The sequence below is a fragment of the Anopheles arabiensis genome, chromosome 3 (assembly GCF_016920715.1).
Source record: "Anopheles arabiensis isolate DONGOLA chromosome 3, AaraD3, whole genome shotgun sequence".
In the NCBI taxonomy this organism is placed as follows: domain Eukaryota; kingdom Metazoa; phylum Arthropoda; class Insecta; order Diptera; family Culicidae; genus Anopheles; species Anopheles arabiensis.
This window is the reverse complement of record NC_053518.1, coordinates 62707665-62730561: the sequence shown is the minus strand read 5'-3', so window position 1 is coordinate 62730561 and position 22897 is coordinate 62707665. Positions and strand designations below refer to the sequence as shown.

The 22897-nt window shown below is 43.9% G+C and overlaps 1 protein-coding gene across 28 annotated transcripts in view; it reads left to right on the top strand.

Annotated features, from left to right (window-relative positions):
- Positions 1–22897, top strand: part of LOC120900070 (plasma membrane calcium-transporting ATPase 1) — a 65578-nt gene that overhangs the window by 18695 nt on the left and 23986 nt on the right. For 23 of the 28 annotated variants that reach the window (XR_005739138.1, XM_040306619.1, XM_040306618.1 and 20 more), the window contains 2 exons: positions 6942–6999; positions 20610–22897. The exon at positions 20610–22897 is cut by the window's right edge. Coding sequence is in view for 27 of the 28 variants with exons in the window: in XM_040306619.1 (XP_040162553.1) it covers positions 21516–22897 (1382 nt within the window). In the remaining variant the exon portion in view is untranslated. Of the gene's footprint in view, positions 1–6941; positions 7000–16105; positions 16125–18591; positions 18779–20340; positions 20470–20609 lie in introns of those variants that run through there. The other 5 variants (XM_040306612.1, XM_040306607.1, XM_040306610.1 and 2 more) reach the window with 5 other exon arrangements.

Sequence of the window (22897 nt, the reverse complement as noted above, 5' to 3'; positions counted from 1 at the left end):
TTAGGTGCACGCTGCTGATGCTTTGTCACTTTTGCTGCACACACGCACACGGAGCGCTTGAGAGACATCCTGATGGTAGTTGACGCCGGGGGTGGGTGGAGGCTTTTATTTGCCTTTGCCTCGCCTAAAATGCCGGTACGATGATGCTGCTGGCCGCCGACCGCCCTTTCCACGGCCTCTTCGTTGTGTGCTAAAGTGGGAAATTTTGATGAACAATGTGTGCTGCGTGGGTGTGTAGTATGTGGATCATAGAAACATTTTGGTGAGGCGCCCATACACACAACAGCGGTCACAAAAATGTCCAAACCCCACCCGGCAGTGGTTTTGCTTCTTTCTCCGAAGTGTCAAAATATGCCAATGAGGGGGTTGGAAGTTGGAGGAGTCCCACCAGAGAGCGAGTTGTAATGCAGAAGTTGCAGTCAGTGGAGAGTTGTCGTAAGCTACAATTTCTGTGACGATTGAGTGGTTTGAGGCTGTGAGTTGTGAGATTCGAAATTGGAAAAGATATGGGTATGTGTAATGTAATGGAATTGTTTAACGATTGCCAAGATTTAACAAACATTTTTACTGTATTTTAGATAGCGTGTGAGTCAATTTGAATCCTAGTTAATTCTTATGCAAATTGTGTTTGTTCTAATTTCAAATTTCTATGAAATTTTCTTTTGTTAAGTAGGATTTTGTATTGTCCATTTTGAGTATTTTTTCTGTTATTGGGTTTAATATATTAATCGTATTAACACGGAAAAAACACATTTTTGAAAATATCCGAACTTTTAGATTTGATTTCAAACAAGTTTGAAGTGAGGTAAACTGATACTTTGAGTATATTTGGTACATAGTTAGCGTACTTTCTGAACTTTACGTAAAGGTTATTTTTGTTGCGATATATGACATATGGCGTGACGACATATTGTGACAAATTATGATCAATTTGTAGCAGTAGTAAAGCTAAGAAACCCTTCATTAATTTTAGCTCAGTGGTAATCTATTCTCAGTGGTAATCTATAAAATAATCGTTTTATTGTCATTCTTTACTTGAAAATATAAAAATATTTACTAATAAATTGATTACTTGTATATCGTATTTTAATATAACAACATTTTCACAACTCAACACTTGTGTTGCGTTAGAACGATAGGAAGACACGGTCATGCAACTACCCTAATTCATATGGCTTTTTACTCTTTATGGTAAACTTGGTAGGCATGTTTTAAGGTCATGTCAATAACCTTTTCATACATTACGCTTGGAGAGGAAGCCTTAGCAATAATATAGTCATTATCTGTTTTGCTAATGCGATATGAATTGTTGTATACCATAACACTCTATCAAGCCGAAAATTATTCAATTACTTTTTACTAAAGATCAACGTCCTAACCCGCCATTAAAAATCATCATCAGTCATAAACAAATTTATCGTTTGAAATGAGAAACCATCAAACCTATAAATTAAATCAAAATGCAAAAGCACGCAAAACACATTAGCACAAAGGGTCATTAACCTTAATAGTGTTACGAACTCATCGATTGTGTGTGTGGAAAAAAGGTGGAAGGTGTTAAAGTTTCCTATAAACGCTCTTTTAATTAACTGAACTCAACAAATCGCTACGTTCCAAACGTGTAAACTTTCAGTATATGGAAAAGGCTTTCACTTCCTTTTCGGATCGCTGTTGGGCAATCGATTGCCGGTCACATTCAACTGAGCTGTCGATCAAGCCTTTGTCGTACGTGATGACATTTGTATATTGCTTACTTACATATCAGTGCGTTCACAGTTTTACTTGTTTTAGACGTATTTTTCACATCTGCAAAATCAAACACCCACCGAACGATGGATCTGGATCTGAGTTCTGCATGGATGCATTTTTGGACCGTTTATCTTTTGGACCGTGTCTGTTGTTCGCAATATGCTGAATTGTACGTTCACAACTAGCGAGTGCATGATGCTACTGTGACTATAAAACGTTCAAATGGATCCAAAGCGCAGCCAAAAACACACCCATTTGATCCTGTTCGATGAGGTTCAGATATTTGTTGGATGGAATGTTTCAAAACTTTGTTTTCCGCGCCATGTGTTGTGATGATGTACGTTAGTGGTGTGACGTGATGATGATAAGGGTGGGGACAGTTTGGAAGCAAAGCGAAACATATGCAGGGCACAATGCAGTTGTTTATGTGCTTTGTTTATGCGCTTGTGCTGGTTTGATCTGTGAGCACATGATTCCGCACGACCGCGTGGCCGTGTGTTGAAAATGTCGCAGAACGGCACAGCGCGTTTTCAGTGCACGCGGTTGACGTAATAGTTTTCAGATAGTATGAAAACGTGGCCATGGCATGAATCGATAAATGTTTTGTTTCTATTTTTTTGGAGGATTTTTGTTGTTGGTGCCGTTGTTTTGCTATTGAGTTTGAAGGGTGCTAAAATAGCATTGCATGAACGGTAGCTATTTGATTATGCCAACCGGTATATTTTTGGTGTTTGTGTAGCGATGGGATATGGAGGACGGTGGCGAGTTTGATCTTTCGTGCATAGCATTCGTTTATATACCGAATTACACATGCTGCTCTGCTGCTCACAATGTATTTGTATATTATCAGTGTAATGTCATAACATCACGTTATTTTGTCAATGTTTTTTATCAACTCAAAATCAACGTCAATTTAGGATCATTTTATTTGTAGTCTGATAAACAGCTTTAAGCAGTCTTTGGAGAAGCAATTACTTCTTTTCTGTCACGTTTGTAAATTCTTAACGTTCTTGAATTTAATACGAAAATTATTGAAATAATTTCAAGCATTAGAATCAGCTTAATTATATTGATTCTTTTCATTGACGTTTAAATAATCAAATATGAACATAAGTGTATGTGAAGCCAATATTGAATGAATTCCATGGCAACATTCTTCTCAATTTCACGTATGGAGCTAATTCTGGTGCTATTAAAACGGGAAAAGCACAAGACACAAATGATCGTCGTGCTAGAATCACCCATTTCGCATAATCTGCGATAACTCCCAAGTGTGAAAGTTAGTTCCAATTTTGAAATGATGCAAGAGAAAATTATACTGATTTATATTTTTCTCAGTAACAAAAGTTGAACCAGAAGCTGTCAGCTATGTTACAACTAAGGTTTCGAAAGTACGCTTTTGTAACGTTAGTAAAAGTAGCCGTTCATGCGTATTGTACAACAACGGTTCCTGGTCGTTTGATGAAAGGTGTCCTATTACCTAAAGAGGGTCATTACCGACAAAGTTTCGAATTTCTTCCAAGTCTTTCATCTATCCAATCGCACCCCCCCCCCCCCCGACCCTCGCTCGTAATCCAACGGCGCGCGTATGTGGTATGGACGCCCGCCTCGTGTAGGAAATAGAACACTAAACGTTTCCTTACTATTTTTCTATCTCTTGAATGAAGATCGCTTTCTAGAAGTTTCCCGCGTCCTGCATTCTGCCTTCCATCTCGTTTAGCTGTGCGTTTGGTGCGGTCGACGGTAGCATTATTTTTCACCATTATCCACGAGAGTGGCCGAAGGAAATCATTCTTTTTTCGACTTTCTATTCACGTGCAAGAAAAAAAAAAGCAATGGTAAAGTGTGGTTGCTGGTCAGTGTGAAGAGTGATGCGCGCGGTCGGTCCACGAGTTAACGAGACGCAGGTGCGTTGAGAAATGAGACCTATTTCTGGACCTAGGTTTCGTGAAAAAAGTAGTGACCCCGCGCTCCGGTCTCTATTCTGCTCCTTCGGCGTTTGATTAGTGAGGTATGTCACGCACTCTAGCGTATGGAGAATATATGTTGGCTAAGGGTTTTAGCTAGCCTTTTGTCTTGTGGTTTTTATTATCGGGAGCATTTAGAAGCTGTTCAAAAAACTGTCATAAGCAGGTTTTAGGTATTACATTAGAAATTTTCACATTTTCAGTTTGTGTCCTCATGTGGGACCTCATTGACAGTTGTAAATCGACAACGTTTTTAATTTTTACACTTTTTTACAAAATCGTTGTGCTTTTATGTCTGTCTTTAATTGCTTTGCTATTAAAAAGTGCTTTTGATATTACACGGTTTTTCAAGTTACTTTCGAAAGTAAACGTTGTTATTCACCGCGTTTAAGATCCACATAAATCTGAGATTTCATTTCCATGATAATAATTTTTAATTTCTTCAGCATGATTTTCAACACGACTCATCCTGGATTGAGTTTGACAGTTTTTAGTTATGTGTTGAAAATCATGTGTTGAAACTGAAATTTTATTGTGAAGCAAATAAACCATCTGACAGCTGTTGGAAAACATCTTGGATGCCGTGAATAGTTATGTGCACAGCCGAACGTGACTTGGAAAATCTTGTATTACAGTGTTTAAACTTTCGAATTGTAAAATTGTTATTCACCGCGTGTAACATGTTAATCCACATCAATCTGATATTTCATTTTCATCACAATATTGTTTTTTAATTTCTAACACGACTCAAGTTGGATTGAGTTCAGTTCAGCTGGAGACAGTTCTTTATGATGTGTTGAAAATCATGTGTAAAAGCTGAAATTTTATTATGAAGCAAATACATCATCTGGCAGCTGTTGGAAAACACCATGGAAGCAGTGAATAATTATGTGCATATTAGAAAGTGACTTGGCAAACCCTGTATTTGGCGCTACAAACGAGCTTGTGTTGTTGTGTAGTATCTTCATAATAAACAATTATTTAATTATTATGTTTTAAAACAAAAACCATCATGTTTGATCGATTGAACACCCACAAAAGGAATTATTATTCTCCTCCGTGTACCAAACTGTTATCGAGTTTGTCGTATCAATTTTCGTGCTGCTAAAACGAATCTAAACGCCATTCATTGACACACATTTTCTTCCGCTTCGTCGTGCCCAAAGCATCCGTCTGTACCGGTTCCACACGGACATACCGGGCGCAGTGTTTGTTTTCAAAAAATGGTAGACAAACATTTCAACCCCGACCGCACGGCACGGAGTTTGGCGGGTACCGGTTGTACGCACTACTGCTCTCCGCCCGCTCATCGATGGTATCAAACTTGTTCACTAATTAACAACTTCTTTGCTACGTAAATTTTCATCCATCCGTACGCGAGCAAGCATGACGCCAGAGTGAAGGCAGACTCTGACGCACCTGATGGGCAGGCGGACGTCGATAGCTTTCCGCAAGTGTACACCACGCAGTGTGCTCTGCTCTGATCCAGTTTATCGTCCACTTAGCGAAGGCGGTCGAATGCGTATTGTTCTGTCCGCGAGGCTGACTGAACTTAGCCGACAGGGAAATGAAATGTACAGGAGACGAACCGCCTGTGTCTGGGTTTGGGAGCGGTTCACGAAGAAGTTGCTTCCGTCAGAGCGCGCTCTAAATGCGAATGTGTTGCACATGACTGGCTACCAACCTTTCGATGATTCGTGCCGATGAGTGTGCTTCTTCCAAGTAGGAAAGGCGGCAGGAGGTGACGTCATTCGCAATGTTATGGTACAGTGACTGCTTTTAGGAAAAAGCTTGATGACGCGGGGAATTGCGCGCTGCTGGTCCACTTAACGCTGGAGAGCGGCGCTGAGCGTGTTCGGATCGGACGTCATCGAATTCATTTGCACCCTCCCTGGAGCGTGGTACTGGCATTGAGGTCATAATGATTGCAAAACTGGGTGATAACACGTCACCAAAGCGTTACCAGTGTGTAATGTATATGGCTCACGTGCGTACCTTGTCATATGGTAGCTGTTCCCACGTTAAGCGTTTTCAGAAGGTCGTAGCAATGAATTGTACATGAAGCTACAATCAAATCAGAGAGTGTTTGAGTCATTGTACCGGTTTTATGAAACCATTGATTAGTTGTGACCTGGAACAGCTCCTCTTTGCTAAGAGTTGAGCGGAGCTTAATCGTGCTAACGGCAGCACTTTGTTTCTAGCCTTTTCGTTGTAATTGGCAAGCACAGGTCTATTTTTAATTTCAACAGTTCTAAGCACAAAGCGATGATCCAGTTAGCATGATTGCTGGACTCGGCCTTTCAATTTCATCCCGAGGTCATTGTGCTTCGACAATCCCCTCCCATGGTTCATGGCTAGAAGTTGGCATGCGAATATTCGATCGATTAACGATGCTTGACGATTTATTCTCGTCTCAAATTACCAGCGCTAGCGGGCGCAACACTTGAACTTAACTCTTCATTTGCGTTGAAATGGCAAGCGGTTTAGCGGATGGAAAAAATAACTTTGCAAACGCCAAGTCAAACCAAGGGACCTTCTGCGTTCTCATAAGCCACTTGGGTCGACCTCAACAGCAAATCCAATAGGTCAGGCGAGTTTTCAATAATGAACGAACCGTATTCATTCTGGTTGTGTGATGAAAAAAAACACGAAATTACGTAACTTCTCTTCTCGCGTTCGCTTTCGTTTTATTTTCCCTATAAGTAAGAAAGTCTTTGTGCTGCAAATGCGTGGATGGTATCGGATGACGTTACTTTTGTGCGACTTGCGGGGGCATAATAGGGGTGGAATAAATATAGCATTTGTGCAGAACCTCCTGACACCTGATGGTTTGGTATTTATGTGTTTAACCTGCTGGGTGAAATTCACACGCCTTTCACAGGGTAGTTTCACGTGTCAATTGGCGATAGGAGAAGAAGAAAAAGAAAATCGACACGCGTAAGGTCAACATTACTAGCCACACCACTGCTCCCCCACAGTGAAGAAGGTTTTTTTTTTTCGTTTAATCCTTTCCACATTGACGTCCATCAGTTGGGGTTTTGCGATCGACGGATGGATTTTGCGATGGAAGAATAAGATTGTTCGATTCCTGGAATCAATTGTAAAAATAGAAACACATTTTATGCTTCATAAATTGAGAGTGAACGATGGTACCAGTAGCGGCTTTTCATCTGACGGTATGTTACGGTATAATTAATTAAACCTTTTCCCCTTTTTTATTTGCAGATCTGCCCGCACAATCGTCGCTTTAACTACTATTATTACTAATGAATTCTAGTATAAGGTAAGTTCAAAATTGCATTATATTGCTTCATTTGTCAGGGGGAAATAAATCCTCTACTTGACGAGGCTTAGACAAGAATCTAACTTAAAGATCAATACATAACGTTAATTTCTTGCTCGTACGGATTCATTACGAAATCAGCCAAAAACTGAAATTAAAATCCGCTGCAACGGTTGAAGCAACTCACTGGCACACGGGTTCCGAAGCATCGCCAGAGCAGAGAGGTAGTCTTGGGGCATAGGCAGATGGAAATATGCCAGCCTTATTTAATTGAGTGGGAAATCGACGGATGGTGTTACGACCGATCGATTCGATTAATCCACCGTGTTTGTGTGTGTGCATCCTGTGGTGGATTAAGCCGGCGAAAGGGGGGTTCGGTTAGGGTACCGTTTTAACGTTTTCGGACGAGGTGTACAACACCCCGCCCCGATTAGGTGCGAGGAAATTGCGAATGTTTATTCTTTCCCGTACATCGAAACTGCTGCCAAATCCTGCCATCTAGTACAGACGCGCTGTTGTGCTGTACTCACATGACGGGGGGTGGTAGATCACGGTACGGTGCGCAAAGGTGGTATCGGAGGTGGCCATCCAATAAAATTTCCCAAACGTCGTGTGGCGGAGAAACCTTGAAGCGAGGTTGGAAGCCATTGGCATGGTGTGGGTACCAATACTATCGCTTTTTTCTGGCAGGTTCGGCTTTGCCTATCTAGCACACGGTGGTTGGATTTTCGATAAACAATCGGTGTAACCTCGACCAGTTTAATAAACATTCATCTATATCGATCCGCTACGGGGCGACTCCGAGACACGAGGATAGAACATCCGAGTCGGTGCACATTGGGGAATTCACTGTCGCGTAACCCTTTTCCCCCAACCGATAAAACGTATGGATCAAGATTGCGACGAGTTGGACATTGATGAAGGCCTGAAATACTGGCCTAACACACAGGTAACGCGGAAATTCTATCAAACAAGGGGTGAGAATTAAAGATATACGTCTATCGCTCGGCTAGAGCAGCTAAAACGGCTAGGAAATGAGAAGGAATAAGTTAGGATCATTACCAGACGAGTATTCGAGCTCAATGTATGATTCTATATTTAGGTAGACATAAGTTATCCGATGACAAGCCCTTTAAACTTGTAAATTGCTATAAAACCGATCATCTTGGTAATGTGATTTTCGGAATAGTCGGAAGCATTAAACTGTGTCTCGTCCGGTGGAATAGATGGAATAGGTCGTGACTCGATGGAGACACACGGTGTGTGAAGAAGATACCTACCGCTTTTTGTAGAGCATGATATGTACCGAAAGTCGTCCACAGTCCTATTTCTGGACACGAACCGAAGATCGCATTGCTGTCTTGCCGTATTTCCTCCAATTTCTAGACTACAAAGCCAAGAAACTCACACACGCACGAACAGCAGACTGAACTCGCGGTTTTTATGGGTGAAGAATCCGAATGGTGAATTGTACAGCGGCACGTACGCCCGGCACGCTGGTGCGTAAGGTCGACGACTCGCGGTTAGCGGTGGGTCTCCCGCCGGTTTTAGAGGATGAGCCGTGTGCTGGTGTTTGGGAACCGTTTGCGATCGCAGGACTTAACGAATGGCGCACAGATGTGCGCGCACACACAGTTGCGAACAAAAACCTCCGCACTAGAGCAGCCGCCCTATCACCACCTGCAACAAAACCGACGTGAAGGTAGGGTTTGCACGATTTACGATCTTTTCGCTTTTCGCGCTCTTGGTTTCAAGTCCAAATTATCTCCTCCTCCGCACTCCGGGACGAGACGATCTTCTCTATACGCGTTGGCGTTCTATTCTGGAGGTTTATTGAAACGATAGCGAAAGGTATTTTCAACTCGCTTCTTTGGATTTTGCGGTGCTGTGGTGGCCATTGGGGGACTCCCGCTCCTGTTGCGTAGGTCGCGTCGAGCCGAGGGTGCGCAAACGTCCATTTTGTTTTGACGTTTAGTTTCCCGGCCTATAGTGGACCGCCGCGCCGCGGGTGGTTTACACTGTATTTATAGTCGGTGGATAATGGAGGGCGTAGGTTTGCGCAAAAAAATGAACCACACACACAAACGCCCGAGTGAACATCTTTACTTTAACTGGCCCGTATACACATATTAACGTGAACCCCCGTTAGTGTCCGGTTCGGCCGGGGGGTAAGCTGGTTCTCGTACACCCGGCAGTTGATTTATCGGACAAATATTAGCGAAGCTTGGGATTTAAATTACAAATTTGTTATCCTTATGTCTGGGTCGTCGTTTGTAACGAGAAGGGGAGGGTTGGATATAGCGGGGAAGGGGTACGTGAAACTAAGCAGAGCAATGCGTGTCATGCTGGTTGTCTGCGCTTTGTTGCTCCAAGCTGCTCGGATCGGATGTAAACAGCATCGGAGGAACAACTGGGTGTGCTTGTAAGGTGGCAATATATGCCCGGTTGGTTCTGTACAGGCGAATTGTTTTTTTTGAACTTCTTTTTTCCTTCACTTTTAAGATCGTACGTAGGTTGCCAACAATTACGGGGACATAAATTAAGGATCGATGGGTAGGAGAGGAGATGGGTGCTACACGTTTGTGTGCCGGTTTTTAGCTCAGAGCTTAGAAACTTTTAGCTAAATCTACGCTGCGTGCTGCGATAGTCTGTGGTACGGCCAAGGGGGAGGGTTCCACGCGGTAAGATCAATTAAAATAGCTGACTTAGTAATACTTTTTCGATGCGGTTGTGTGCACAACAAGTGTGTTCGATTGTAAAAGCGAACGTCATCCGGCGGCCCAAACGGACGTCATTCCATCCGCCAAAGCTGCGCTGGAAAGAGATAATTAATCAGAAGCCTTTTGTGTGTAGCGTGTGTGTGTCTGTCGGGTGCCACCCAGCGGCGATCGTTAAACGCTGTCGTGTACACGCTCTCTATACTGTCAACGAGAGTGGTGCGCGCACATTCCACAGATTTAAAATCGCGCGAAATCGCACGGCTGCGTACAACGCTACCCTTACCCTCGCACGTAATTGCACTTGCGCCGCGTAGAGGTACCGTGAAGCTTTACCCCATTGGAATTGGAAGGGCTTTGGTGCGGCGGTGGGCGATGAAGCGAAGCGCAAACTGATTGACAAAGCGCGGGCGCGCGCGCACAACCGATGTAACCAATCAGTTAAGAGCGGCAGAGTGTTGTGTGTCGCCCAGTTAACGTGAGAGAGCGGACGCGACAAATGTCATACGCGCGATTGTTTGGCTTGCGATCTCTCGCAATCGCGGGCGGTTACCGGGCACCACGATTTTTGCCATCCTCCCCAATCTCCAGTGCACGATGGTGATAATGTCAGGCCGCCCAGCACATTACATCGGGCGGTGGTGGTTTCGCGTGACGGATTGTGCTATTGGTTGTCCCCACTTCCCCCTCACCCTTCGGTAGTAACGGACTTGTAAAGTCTATCATGAGTATTTAGTCGCACGGGTTGCTCTTCGGCACGCTAATGTATGGGAACTTGGGGTAAAATGGTCATGCTAAGCATGTTTTTTTTAAGTTTTATGATTTTATCTCTTCAATGGTAGCCATTACGCCTAGGCCTTACGCGGTCATGCCGGGTTCGACAAGCTTTCGAGACTTATTAGTACCCAGCAGCCGACTCTTGCTTTAAGTTATCTCAGAACAATATAACTGACTCGTTATTCTGTACTTCTCCGATTCATTTTGGGATTAAAATAATTACAAGGCAAATTCTAATATTTAAAAATATCTTTTTTCTACTTGGCGTGACGGCTTAAGTGGATATGCCGGCCTTTTTAGGCTTTCGAGTAAAATTTCTTGCTAACCATTGCTAAAATTTAAAAAAAAAATGGAAAACATCATCTCATAATCTTAAATGTAAAGTAGAAAAAATGAATATTGAGGGCCTTCACGAGTCTAGTCAGCATTTTGTATGGAGTTTGACAGTTGGAGGCTGAAATCATGCAAACACTCCATACAAAACCACACATAAACCTAGCTTGCAATTTTAAGTCTTGATTATTCTAGCCTCAAAGCTAGAATTAGATTCGAGTACCTGCTCGAAAAAATGGCAAAACACGGTGTTGCTTACATTTACCCCAAGGTGCATTGAAGAGATCAGGTGGGTGAATCTAGAATCAAAGTTTATGTAGACCAGGTGGTCTCATAGCATGTATTTATAACCAAATTTGAACGTCATTTTTTGAAAGGACGCGTGAAAACTTTTGCTCTAACAGGCTTTCTGGTAGCTTGACGAATACACAAAACATTCTTAAAATCTTCATTCAGAAGCAGAAGCGATAAAAATCAGCCTTCTAAATACATAAACTTAGGGATAAGTCTACCTGTATATTATACCCACTTTGATAGCTGCTCGAAAACTGCAAACAGATGACAGGCTGAAATTTCAGGCTACGAACTTAAAACGGAAAGCGCCCCATTATTAGTTTTTTGGCCGATTTGTAGTCAAAACTTTAATACGCAATTTGTACTAGCGGAATTCAAATTCATTGCCTTCTTTTACATTAAAGAAGATCATCCTAAATTTATGTTATTTGTTAAGACCCTATCACATTGAGGAATTTGGAATAGATTTGTTTCGTCAAAACGCATTTGACAGCTTTTATCTCGGCCGAATAATGGATAGGTCTTGCTATCGAATAGACGAATGCTTCTACACAAAATAGTTATTTCTTCTGATAGTTTTTTTTATAACTGTCGATATAGAAACCGACATAGTATGGATAACATACTGTTATCAATACATCTTGAGCTTTTGAATGTATTAGTCCCGTGTAATAATGGGTCCATTTTACCCCCTATGCCCCGTACACGTAACCGCAATACCACTAACACCACCAGCGCCATCTATGTGCATATTACCATCCAGTGAGCCCACATTCCATTTTGTGACATATTCATGGGTTTTATTTTTCCCTCTGACCACGGGCAGCGAAGGTGCGGGCATTGGGTATGGCACTTGCTGGGTTATTCTTTTTTGTTGTTATTTTTGTTGTATCTCGTCCAGTAAAGCTCTCTCGCCGGCCACTGCTCTTCGGTTTCTAGTTTCATGTTTCAGTCACTGGAACGTTCAGTTTATCGTTGTACTTTGGCAAAAGGTACTAAAGGCAGGTGTGGTTGAGGCTCATCATGCAAACTTGGGTTGTGGTACGTAGAACGTTTTTGTTCGTCTTCAATTTGTCCCGTTCCAGGTCAGTGGCTGATGTTGTTGTACGGAGTAGCCTTTCCGTGTTTGCAGGTGAAGAGCACAAAGGCACACCATGAACATTAGTACTTTTTGTGGATGTATGTTTGTGTGTGTGTGTCTGTGCGGTGCTTTTTGGAGTAGGTGATGCATGTGGAATTTAAATTATATCTTCATTTGCTCGGTTGTTCAAAAGCATATCTCCTCCACGGTGGAAATTGAACGTATGGGCAGGGCGGTGATGTATGTGTATTGTTTTTTGTTTTATTTTTCGCTAGCAAAAAATTAGCTGCCATAAAAAATCATACTAAACGACTCTTTGCGCACGCGGTGAGGGCCACGCATGGTTTTTAAAATGATTTACGTTAACGCGCTACATGCGCTGCTTAGGGTTACGTGTTGCCAATTTTCAGCAGCGCAACAACAATATCTAGCAAACTACCGGTCCCAAGGTGAAAGAACAGTATGCAAACAATGGATGGAAGGTACAGTGAGTTAATTATACCCACGGTTTGTCCACTTTCAAAACTCACCCCCCTTGTTTTGTTGTTATCGGTTGCACAAGCCGAACACTCACAGCAAAGTCAACGAGACGACTAAAGTTTGTTATACTGGTGCACGATGTGGTAACGAAAGTGGAATTTGTAATTACTACTCACTCATCACCACATGACAGGAGGAAGTTGCAGATACGCTTCTTTTTTTACTAGGTAATTGTGTGAACTATGTGTTAGAATTAGACATAGAAATTTCTGTTTCACCGTTCTGTTCTTTCGTACTTGTGAAAACATTCAGAAAAGGGTATCAATTAATAGCACATCTACTTTCTGCGCTTTGTATAATCACATTCTGACACATGAAAGCTAATAGTGAACGTTGTTACTAGTGTTAGGTTTCATGAATCTTTTGTTGAGATTCATTCATATGAACCTTTAGCGATGAGGGATTCAAATTTCGAACCTAACCTTTAAAGATTCTTGAATCTCCAATGACTTTGAAATCTTTAAAGATTCATGAATGTCCAAAGATAAAAGAATTTCTCAAGATTTATGATTCTACAAGGATTTATAAATCTCGAAAGATTAATTAATCTTCAAAGATTAATGAATCTATAACATTGCTGAATCCATTAAGATTCATTAATCTCCAGAGATTCGTGAATGTTTAAACATATATGATTTTCAAAATATTGCATTTGCGCAAATTTTGGAGATTCATATATCTTTCTAACCAAGATTCAGATTCATTGAATTCTTGGATCTTAATCAGTTTTACTCAACACTAGTTTTTACAGGCCATACGCCATAATATTTATTTATTTCATATATAAACCGACGGACCATCGTGTCTAATCGGCAACCTTATAATTAAATTAAGGAGCATATAAATAAACATCTAGTTATAAGCAAACATTACATGTGACGTAGACGCAATTTCTCCTTGAACGTGGAAGTAGACATACTAAAATCGAACAAATCTAACACTTCATTGAACTCGAGGGACATACGTATAATAGGGTGTCCCTGGCTATGGTTGTTGCGGGTACGCGGTACACGGAGATGGAAATTGGATCTAAGAATCCGACAGGGAGCGAACAAATTGATGCTGGCTAGTAATGTAAGTAGTAATAATATAATGCTGGCTAGTAGTAATAATATAATACGCTAACGGTTAGAAACACCGAAAATGTAGCAATGTAGCGTTGTCGTCTACTAGCACTCCAATAACAAAAAAAAACTTCATTAACATAAGTTTAGTCATCCATAACTGCTGATAATTGTAAAGCTGCAATTTATCCTAATGAGCCAAACACGCTACTGTGTATGCCTGACGTTCTTCAGCAGAACTTTTTCTCACTTAATACTGCACCACGTGCGCTGCTGGGTGTGTGATGGTTGGTGGGTTATGTGGATGGCTTTTGGGATGCGTTTACGTTTGCAAACCAACTGCAACGAAATGCACTGGCCGTGCTAATGGATGTATGTGTGTGTGTTTGTTTTATCGAGGTTTTGTGGTGACCTAGCCGGAATAATTTCTTACAACAGACCGACGCTCACTTCGTGCATTAATGCTACCTATCTTCAACCAGATCGATAAAGTAGTGCCGTTCTCTACTACCTATTACTACTATTACTACCTCAAGCAACGCTTTATGGTTGATTGTGTTATTATTTTGATTCGAAAATATTGATCTGAAAAATATATTTAAAAAAAGCTAGACTAAAACGAAAGCGTGTGGGAAACACACCACACATTGCAGTAACGATCGACGTTTCCATTCGGAATCGCAGTGTATGTGTGTCTATATTTACATTTTGATGACCTCGTTTGTTGTTTCTCTAAACATCTTGTTTGGCTTTGGAACGGTTGCGTTCAGCTATCGATGATGATGTACTCGATGATGATACACGGACGTAAAATTCTAATAGAAATCGTTGCACCCGTCTCCTGAAACACAACCCCCATAAGTGACCGGCCATCAGCCTCGTGGCCGCGCCATACCGATGCGCTGTGGATACAGGCGCTCATGCATATACACTGCACTGTGCAAGGAACAGGCAATTAAGCGAGCTATTATCGTTTAATTGCTGATTGCATTGGTGCCAACGAAAATTACTCATCAAAGCCGATTTATTTGTTGTTTTATTACTATCTCAGTGGAAGGATACATTTTATTGCTTTGTGAAATGAAAATGAATACATTTTAGCAAAGAAAATCGTGACTACAGGGAGGGGCAGTTACTTATCGGTGAGCTAATTACAAAACTTGAAACAACTGCTAGAACAACAATAGCAAGAGGGGACATGTTTAAAGTTTGATAAAGGTGCTTGGTCCTTGAGAATCTATGCTCGTCAACACAAGGGCGATGTTGTTGTGTCCCTTCTCACTGTGAAATGCAAACCACTCGGGGGATACTGTCGTCGACGTGGTCGTCGGCTCGCCCGACAAGTGTTGTGTATGAAAGTGTTCTAAAGTGCCGATAAAAAAGGTAACAAAATAGTCTTGTGTACATGGTCTATTTGAAGTTTTTGGGATCTCTCCCCCGTTTTAAGTGTTTATTGATTCCCCCGCTTCCTTGCGACGGCATACGTTTTACACTTTCGCAGTTGAGCATGCTTGCTTTTTTAGCGTTTAGCATTCGCGTAAGCGTTTATGTGTCATCTTGGGCAGTTCGTCACGGTGCCAATGTTTTGCTGCAATGTGGTGGCGGGTGTTTAAGAGTGTGTTTCCCTTTTGATACGTGGCCATACGCAAGCCAGTTTGGTGTGTGCATCGTGCTAAACGTGTTTATTGCTTCGTGAAGTTTGTTTGTTTTTTTTTTGCTGGTACGGAACTTAATAATTCGGTGTGACTCAATGCTAAACAAAAACCAATAAAGTAAATCTGTATGTGCCACATTTGGAGTGCGATCACTGTTCCCGGGGGGTGATGAGTAGTTCGTATTCCCCGCGAATTGTTGACGCGGCGGCATACACGTACAAATACGATTGCCTCACGTAAATGTCAACTCTCTTCCTTACCGACGGTAGTATGCCCAGCAGCGGGTACGACATTTACATACTATCGGAGGTGTAACGTGCAGTAGCGTACCGACTACCTCCTGCACCACCGATGTTTGCATTGCATTGCAACTCAACTAGCAATGCATTGAGGGAGAGAGAGAGAGAGAGAGAGAGAGCTATAGAGTGTGGCACCGACACGGACGGTCGGTGCGTCTGTGTCGCGAGTTGGTTGCATCAAACCAACTTGTTTCCGAACGAGCTCTGGAGGTTGGAATTTAAATGAACTCACCAATGCACGCGAAGTTGCTGCAGTGAAGTAAACCTGCACTGCATAAATGTAACGTTCATTAGTAGTAATCGGGCATCGGGTGAGATGGGACGTGTTTCCTTCACATTGGAGGATACGGTATCCTACAAACATGGTAAGCCTCGATACAGGGAAGATTTTGCTTACTGCTGCTGCCTCTTCGGCCATTCGTGTGGTGATTACAGCGGAAGTGGTTTGTCTCGCCATAACGTCGAAAGCTGAAGAGGTTGCCCAAACGCCCCTTCCCCCTGGTCTCAAGATGCACTTGTATCTACACAGAGCGTCTCTAATGAAGCCATTAGCAACGACGTCCGTTGGCTTTAGTTCGTGGCAATAATGTTGTCTGTTCGCAAATCATTATCGGCAGATGCTCGCAACGCTGGGATATCTAAGCTATTATCATCTGAAAAAGCGGTAGATCGATGGTTTTAAATGTCTCTAGTTTTTGAAAATGTTATCTACTACTTTGCTGTATCATTCTGCTGAAAGCCTCAATGTGACAAAATTACATTGTTTTGGCCATGTTACATTAAGGCGTATTCAGCTATATCAGCTACATAATGCTTAAGATTAATTACACGATTGAATCCACTTAGTTATTGATAGATAAGATACATTAAACTCCTTGTGAAGTCCCTCCAATTCTTCAAAGAGCTATCAGGAGCCTGGCTACGTAAGTGAGTAATATCAGCTCGTTACGAAATGTGAGAATCAAAACCGCTCTAGCAAACCCTCTACATACGCCTTATCTCATTTAGAGTGTCTGCCTTATCGGTTGCTTATCAGGCCGACTGTTAGGCTAAATCCGCATCAATTAGATAAAACAGCTTTTGAAATAATTCAATTTACAGTTGAATTCGTCAATTATATGGCAAAAACCGTAGACCGTCGTTACCGTAGACGTTCGCTGTCCGGTTTTTTTATCAGTTTTATCGCTGTTATGGTGTGAATTAATTTGAAACAGGTTTTGCTCAATGTCCTGTGTTGCTGGTGTTTCCAATCGCACGTAGATTAGATTCCAGTATACTCTGTTAGTGCAATCTGCCGAAGCTTGTTGTGCGGCATTTGTGGAATTAATGTTATCTGCGTTTCTTCTAGCTAACTTGTATCAAGGGTTACGATAGTGATGGGAATATTTCCTATTTTACGCAAAGGAACCGTATCTGTTTCTCATCATGATAGAATCAGAAGTATAATGTTGGTCCATTGAACCTAATTCCAGATCGAAGTTATAAAGCTTCACTTCGTTTTCTAGGATTTCTAGTTTATCCAAGTAACACAACGACCCCAGTAGGTTCGGATCAAAATTCTCATCTCTAGTTTACGGTTCGTTCTCGCATGAGGCTAACCTTGTTCACAATTTGAAATACCCTGTAGATTCTTGATTTTGAATTCGACAAAAGAAACCCAATCTACAGGATTCAAATAGCCAAGAATACACTTTAAACTGGTGTTTAGAATGTAATAAAATAATGTGTTATTGACTAACGCTGACCTTCTGGGAGGTTAAACAGCGTGTCACGATGGTGGTATAGTTCGAGCGAAGAGCGTACGACACGACCATGACCGAATGTTTTATTGCACTGGGTAACGAAAATAAACAAAATAACGCTACCCACCACCACCAGATGTAAACGTCATCATGCCCGAAGCTGACCAATGTTGGAATGACACACCACGATCGAAAACAAGATTTGCCGCCGCCGGAGGCTAGAGCAAGTAATCGCGCTTGCAAGTGTTTCGCGATTCCATTTGCACGCTAAGGACGCACCTTTGAGGCGTGTGGATGATAAATCGGAAGGTGTCCGAAAGAGAGCGGGTCGACTTGATTGTTGGGGGGGAAGCAATCGACGGCCGGCATTCAGTTGAAGATATGGTGGTCAGCCATATCTACGCGACTGGTTTTGGATTTGGGACTACTCGGCCTGGTGGTGGTAGAGTGAGGCTATTGGACTCGGTTAGAAGAGACACGTGAAGGCACGGGGAATGCATAAATATATGATGCAAAACCGGTTTTCAAAGCCCATGTGGCTTTGGCCGTATTGGACGGTGGTGCCGGCTTGGTGTGCCATCGTGTTTGCGACATGTTGAGGGATTTTGCAGTTCAATCTCTTCCCTGTGGAATTATAATTAGTTAGGGATTAGCTGAGAATTCTACGAACACAGAGCAATGACGCGCTTACTACACCATTCCTTCAAATGCACCCGTTTTGTTGTGAAACTGTGTTGTTTGCCACTGTTGAGAAAGAGAGTGAGAGAGAGAGCGAGAGTCAAAGATAAAATATGCGCAAGGTGTAAATCACCTACCGAAACGTTTTTTCTTTGTTGCCTATACGTTGCTCACAGTGGTTGGCGGAGGAACCAAAAAAGGACCGTAGATGTATCACACCTTCCCCATGCTCTGCTCCACGAGGGAGAGATCAATTCTGATGACGTAAGAGAGCTTTGCATAGAGCCCGTTCTGTTCCGTTCCGGTTTTGCTTGATCGAGTGGGCAAACTTGATGACGCCACGCGCAATGAAGTATGCCCGGGCTGTGAAATAGCGTCGATGAGAAGTTTCCAAAGCTCGCAGCACAGTGGTATTGAAGACGTTAGTGTTAACGGATAGGCTCACGGGTTCGCTGTAACACCGTTGGGCGCCGGCAGGTTGTTTTTTAAGATGATCCTTCACTATACATACCTGAGGATTAGTCATCTTTCAGTGAAGAAAATATCGCTAGTGTCAACGATCTTCGACTAGCGCTGACTAGCAAGCCTTGGAGTAGTAAGTATGTCACTCGCGAAGAATGTGTGTTTCAATACAGTGGTTAAACGATTCTGCGCCTCCCTCTGTGACGGACTGCGACTGAATTCCCGGTTGTTTCTCAGCTGGAACGCGATGCAGTCCCAAAACAGATGGCAGTGTTTTTAATTGCGTGTATTCACTATTAGCTGTGAACTTGACGTCGGGTTTCTTATCACAGCAATTCTTTACTGCATTGTCATAAAAAACCCTGGCTTGGAGGGGCTTTTAGAGCAGATCGTGACAAAGTTCAGCTCGGTGAAGATGGACTTTTATGTGTGTTTGCTTTCTGATATCATATCCCACTGATACACGTTGCCAGTATCTCACGAATCTCCGGACGTGCTTTAGTGCGTACATTTACATTAGGATCTAGGCTGGGGCTTATGGTGGAATATCTGCAGAATTGGATGATTGAGATGCTTTGGCGATCGTTTGACGAAGGACCGAAATATCTGATCGAACTAAACCCTTTGAATAATGGTGATTATTCTGGTGTGGATTAAATAATTAGTTAACAACAGGGATCTTCTGATGAATCTTTGAACTCTACTTTTACGATCGACCACCCGCGTAAATAGTATGAGTGAGCCGTTTACAGTTCAAATCATTCTTCAATCTGTAGAAAACTAACAACTCACTCAGAGTAAATTGAGTCATGTATGAGAAGATCGTATTCGAGATGGAGAGTGAGTGTGTTGAATAGAAAACGAGTGATTCACTGCAAAAATGAATGACATAATGACGAGTGAATGATTCAAATCCTTGCAGTCACTGCGTTTTTCTGATTCCTTTCATTGCCATTCTTATGCACTGCGTTGTGTCGATAGTATGAAGATAATTTAATGATTTCAAGCCAATGAGATGGTTTCGATTCTGCCCTAAAACAACTCACTTCATATTCCTGCATACTCTAGTTGGTTAATCGCTCTCAGGCGGATTACACAATCCCGCCACTTCGCTCGGAGCACGTGCGAACTCCAGTTCGCTACACAGCCTTGGAATGTGTGTTCGTAAAAATGGACAAGCGACATCCCATCCGTTTGTAGGGGGTGAGCAAACAATCGTAAAACAGCGAGAAATTTGAGCACCTTAAAATGACTCCAGTACACGTTACAGTTGAAAGATGCAGAATTATGTGAAGTGTATGTTGTACATGACGCCCCATGTGTGCCCAGCTAAACGCACCGGAGACTAGAGTAATGATAAACGATTCTGTACGGCTGTAAACGTGATATCTGCTAGAGTTGGTTGATGATATCCATCCCATCCTTCCCCGCCGTGTAGCGGCGATTGCTGCTGATAAAAGTTACCTGTGCCGTGTGTCGGTCCTCTGCGTAATTTGCTGTGCCGTACATACACAGAGCACGGAACGACCGCAGTGCGTTATTTACTTTGCGGGCGAAGAAACTTATCCTTCCTTTGGCGCACTTTTTGGAGGGAATAGTGCAATGAGATCACAACACACACACACATACATCGCCATCCCTTGGTAGAGACGCGCGATATCTTGGGAGCTACTTTTATAAATAGACCGCACTAGTTGACCGAAAGCTTCCACATCGCCTGCCGTGTTCGTACGATCATCCTCTCGATCGGTCGAGTTTAGGTGTCGGTCTCGAGTGTTGGACGGCTGTTCTTGGAGAGCTGCATTTTCTGTAGGAAAAACATAAGCTTGTAAATCCATAGTTTGTACTCTTTTTGATAGTTGGCTTATACCAACAATTTTGTGGAAATTTTAGTGTATAATAAAAGAAAATATATCCGTGCGGTGAGCTATGTTTGTAATGTGTCTGTTTTTTTCTGTTACATTTTAGATAACACATCGTGCCACTACATCGAGACAGGACGGTGACAGTATCTCGATCGATCCAAAACGGAAGCGATTCGATCGACGTGAAGCTGCGTGTGATCGCAACAGAAGTAGACCGTGCCATGTCGCTGCATCCATTGCGCCCATAATTACGGTGTGCGACATTGGGTGGTCCGACGGCACCATTGGACTCGCCACACAGCACCGCCCGGGGAACGCCTCACCGACCCGAAACGCACTCCCGATTGGTGGCGGGTTTGGCGGACGAGGATGCAGATGCTGCACGATATGATGACGTTGCTGACGACAGTGCTAGCACGCCATAGCTTCTGGTGACAGCAGCTACTTCGCACGCCCAGATATCATCAACACGACGACGGGTCCTTCATTGGCGGCTGGTGGTGTCCAGCAGCAGCGACCGCGCGTTGTGCTCCAGCCGTGTGTCGGTAACCGGAACCAAACTGTGTTTGTGTGTGTGTGTGTGTGTGCGCATAAGTGTCCGTGAAATATTTCGCTTGAACAAATAGTAGCAGCAGAAGTGGTGCATATGTGTGTGTGTATGCAGTACACGATACTACACGTTGTGCGTGAGGTTCGGTTTGTGTGATTGATTTCATTTGAGTTGTGTGTCCAGTTGTTAGGGTCGAGTGATTCGAAAGTGAGAGCTGTCTAGCGGGGGTGAAACTAAAACATACACACACATACGGAAAGAGACCGGAGTGGTTGGCGGTTTTTGATAGAATATTTAATACCAAAGGCCTAGCCCCTAACGACGACGGCTCGTGATTGCTCAGGCGTGCACGTGGTATAACTTAGCATAAATCGTCAACAGTGGCGGTGTGTTTGCGAAGAGGGTGGGCATAAGAAGCAGTAGAACGCAGCGTAAGGTATATAACATACCCCCGGCAAGATGGCGACTATCGATGGACGACCGGCCCAGTACCAGATCACGCAGAAGAATCTGCGAGAGATCATGGAGCACCGGGGCCGGGAAGCGGTAGCAAAGGTGAACGAGTACGGCGGCGTGGGGGACATCTGCCGCAAGCTGTACACCTCTCCGAACGAGGGGCTGAGCGGATCGACAGCCGACATTGACCATCGGCGGGAAACGTTCGGCTCGAACGTGATCCCGCCGAAACCGCCCAAATCCTTCCTGACGCTCGTCTGGGAGGCGCTGCAGGACGTGACGCTGATCATCCTGGAAATTGCGGCCATCATTTCGCTCCTGCTGTCGTTCTACCAGCCCGCGGACGACGACGAACCGGTGGTGCAGGACGAGGAGGAACATTACTCGTGGATCGAAGGTCTGGCCATCCTCGTGTCGGTGTTTGTAGTGGTCGTCGTGACGGCATTCAACGACTACTCGAAGGAGAAACAGTTCCGTGGTCTGCAGTCCCGCATCGAGGGCGAGCACAAGTTCTCGGTCATTCGCGGTGGCGACGCGGTCCAGGTGAACATTGGCGACATCGTGGTGGGTGACATCTGCCAGATCAAGTACGGTGATTTGCTGCCGGCCGACGGTATTCTGATTCAGAGCAACGATCTGAAGGTGGACGAATCGTCGCTGACCGGTGAGTCGGACCACGTGAAGAAGAACGAGTCGACCGACCCGATCGTGCTGTCCGGCACGCACGTAATGGAGGGCAGCGGCAAGATGGTGGTGACGGCGGTCGGCGTAAACTCGCAGGCCGGCATCATTTTCACACTGCTCGGTGCGGCCGTCGATGAGCACGAGGCCGCCGCCAAGCAGAAGAAGAAGGAGGCGAAGAAGGCGAAGAAGGCGGCCGGTGCAAAGGACGAAATCACCAACAACAGCCACGGCCATCCGCAGGGCATCCGCAGCCAGACGACGGTCGACTCCATCACCTCGGACGATGGTGGCGACGAGGGCAGCAAGAGCGGCGGCGGCGGCGAAGGTGGCGGCCACGGCGGCAAGGAAAAGTCGGTGCTGCAGGCCAAGCTGACCAAGCTGGCCATCCAGATCGGGTACGCCGGTTCGACGATTGCCGTGCTGACGGTGATCATCCTCATCATCCAGTTCTGCATCCAGACGTTCGTAATCGAACAGAAGCAGTGGCGCAACTCGTACGCGAACAATCTGGTGAAGCACTTCATCATCGGTGTGACGGTGCTGGTCGTGGCCGTGCCGGAGGGTCTCCCGCTGGCCGTCACCCTGTCGCTCGCCTACTCGGTGAAGAAGATGATGAAGGACAACAACCTGGTGCGGCACTTGGACGCGTGCGAAACGATGGGTAACGCGACGGCGATCTGCTCCGACAAGACGGGCACGCT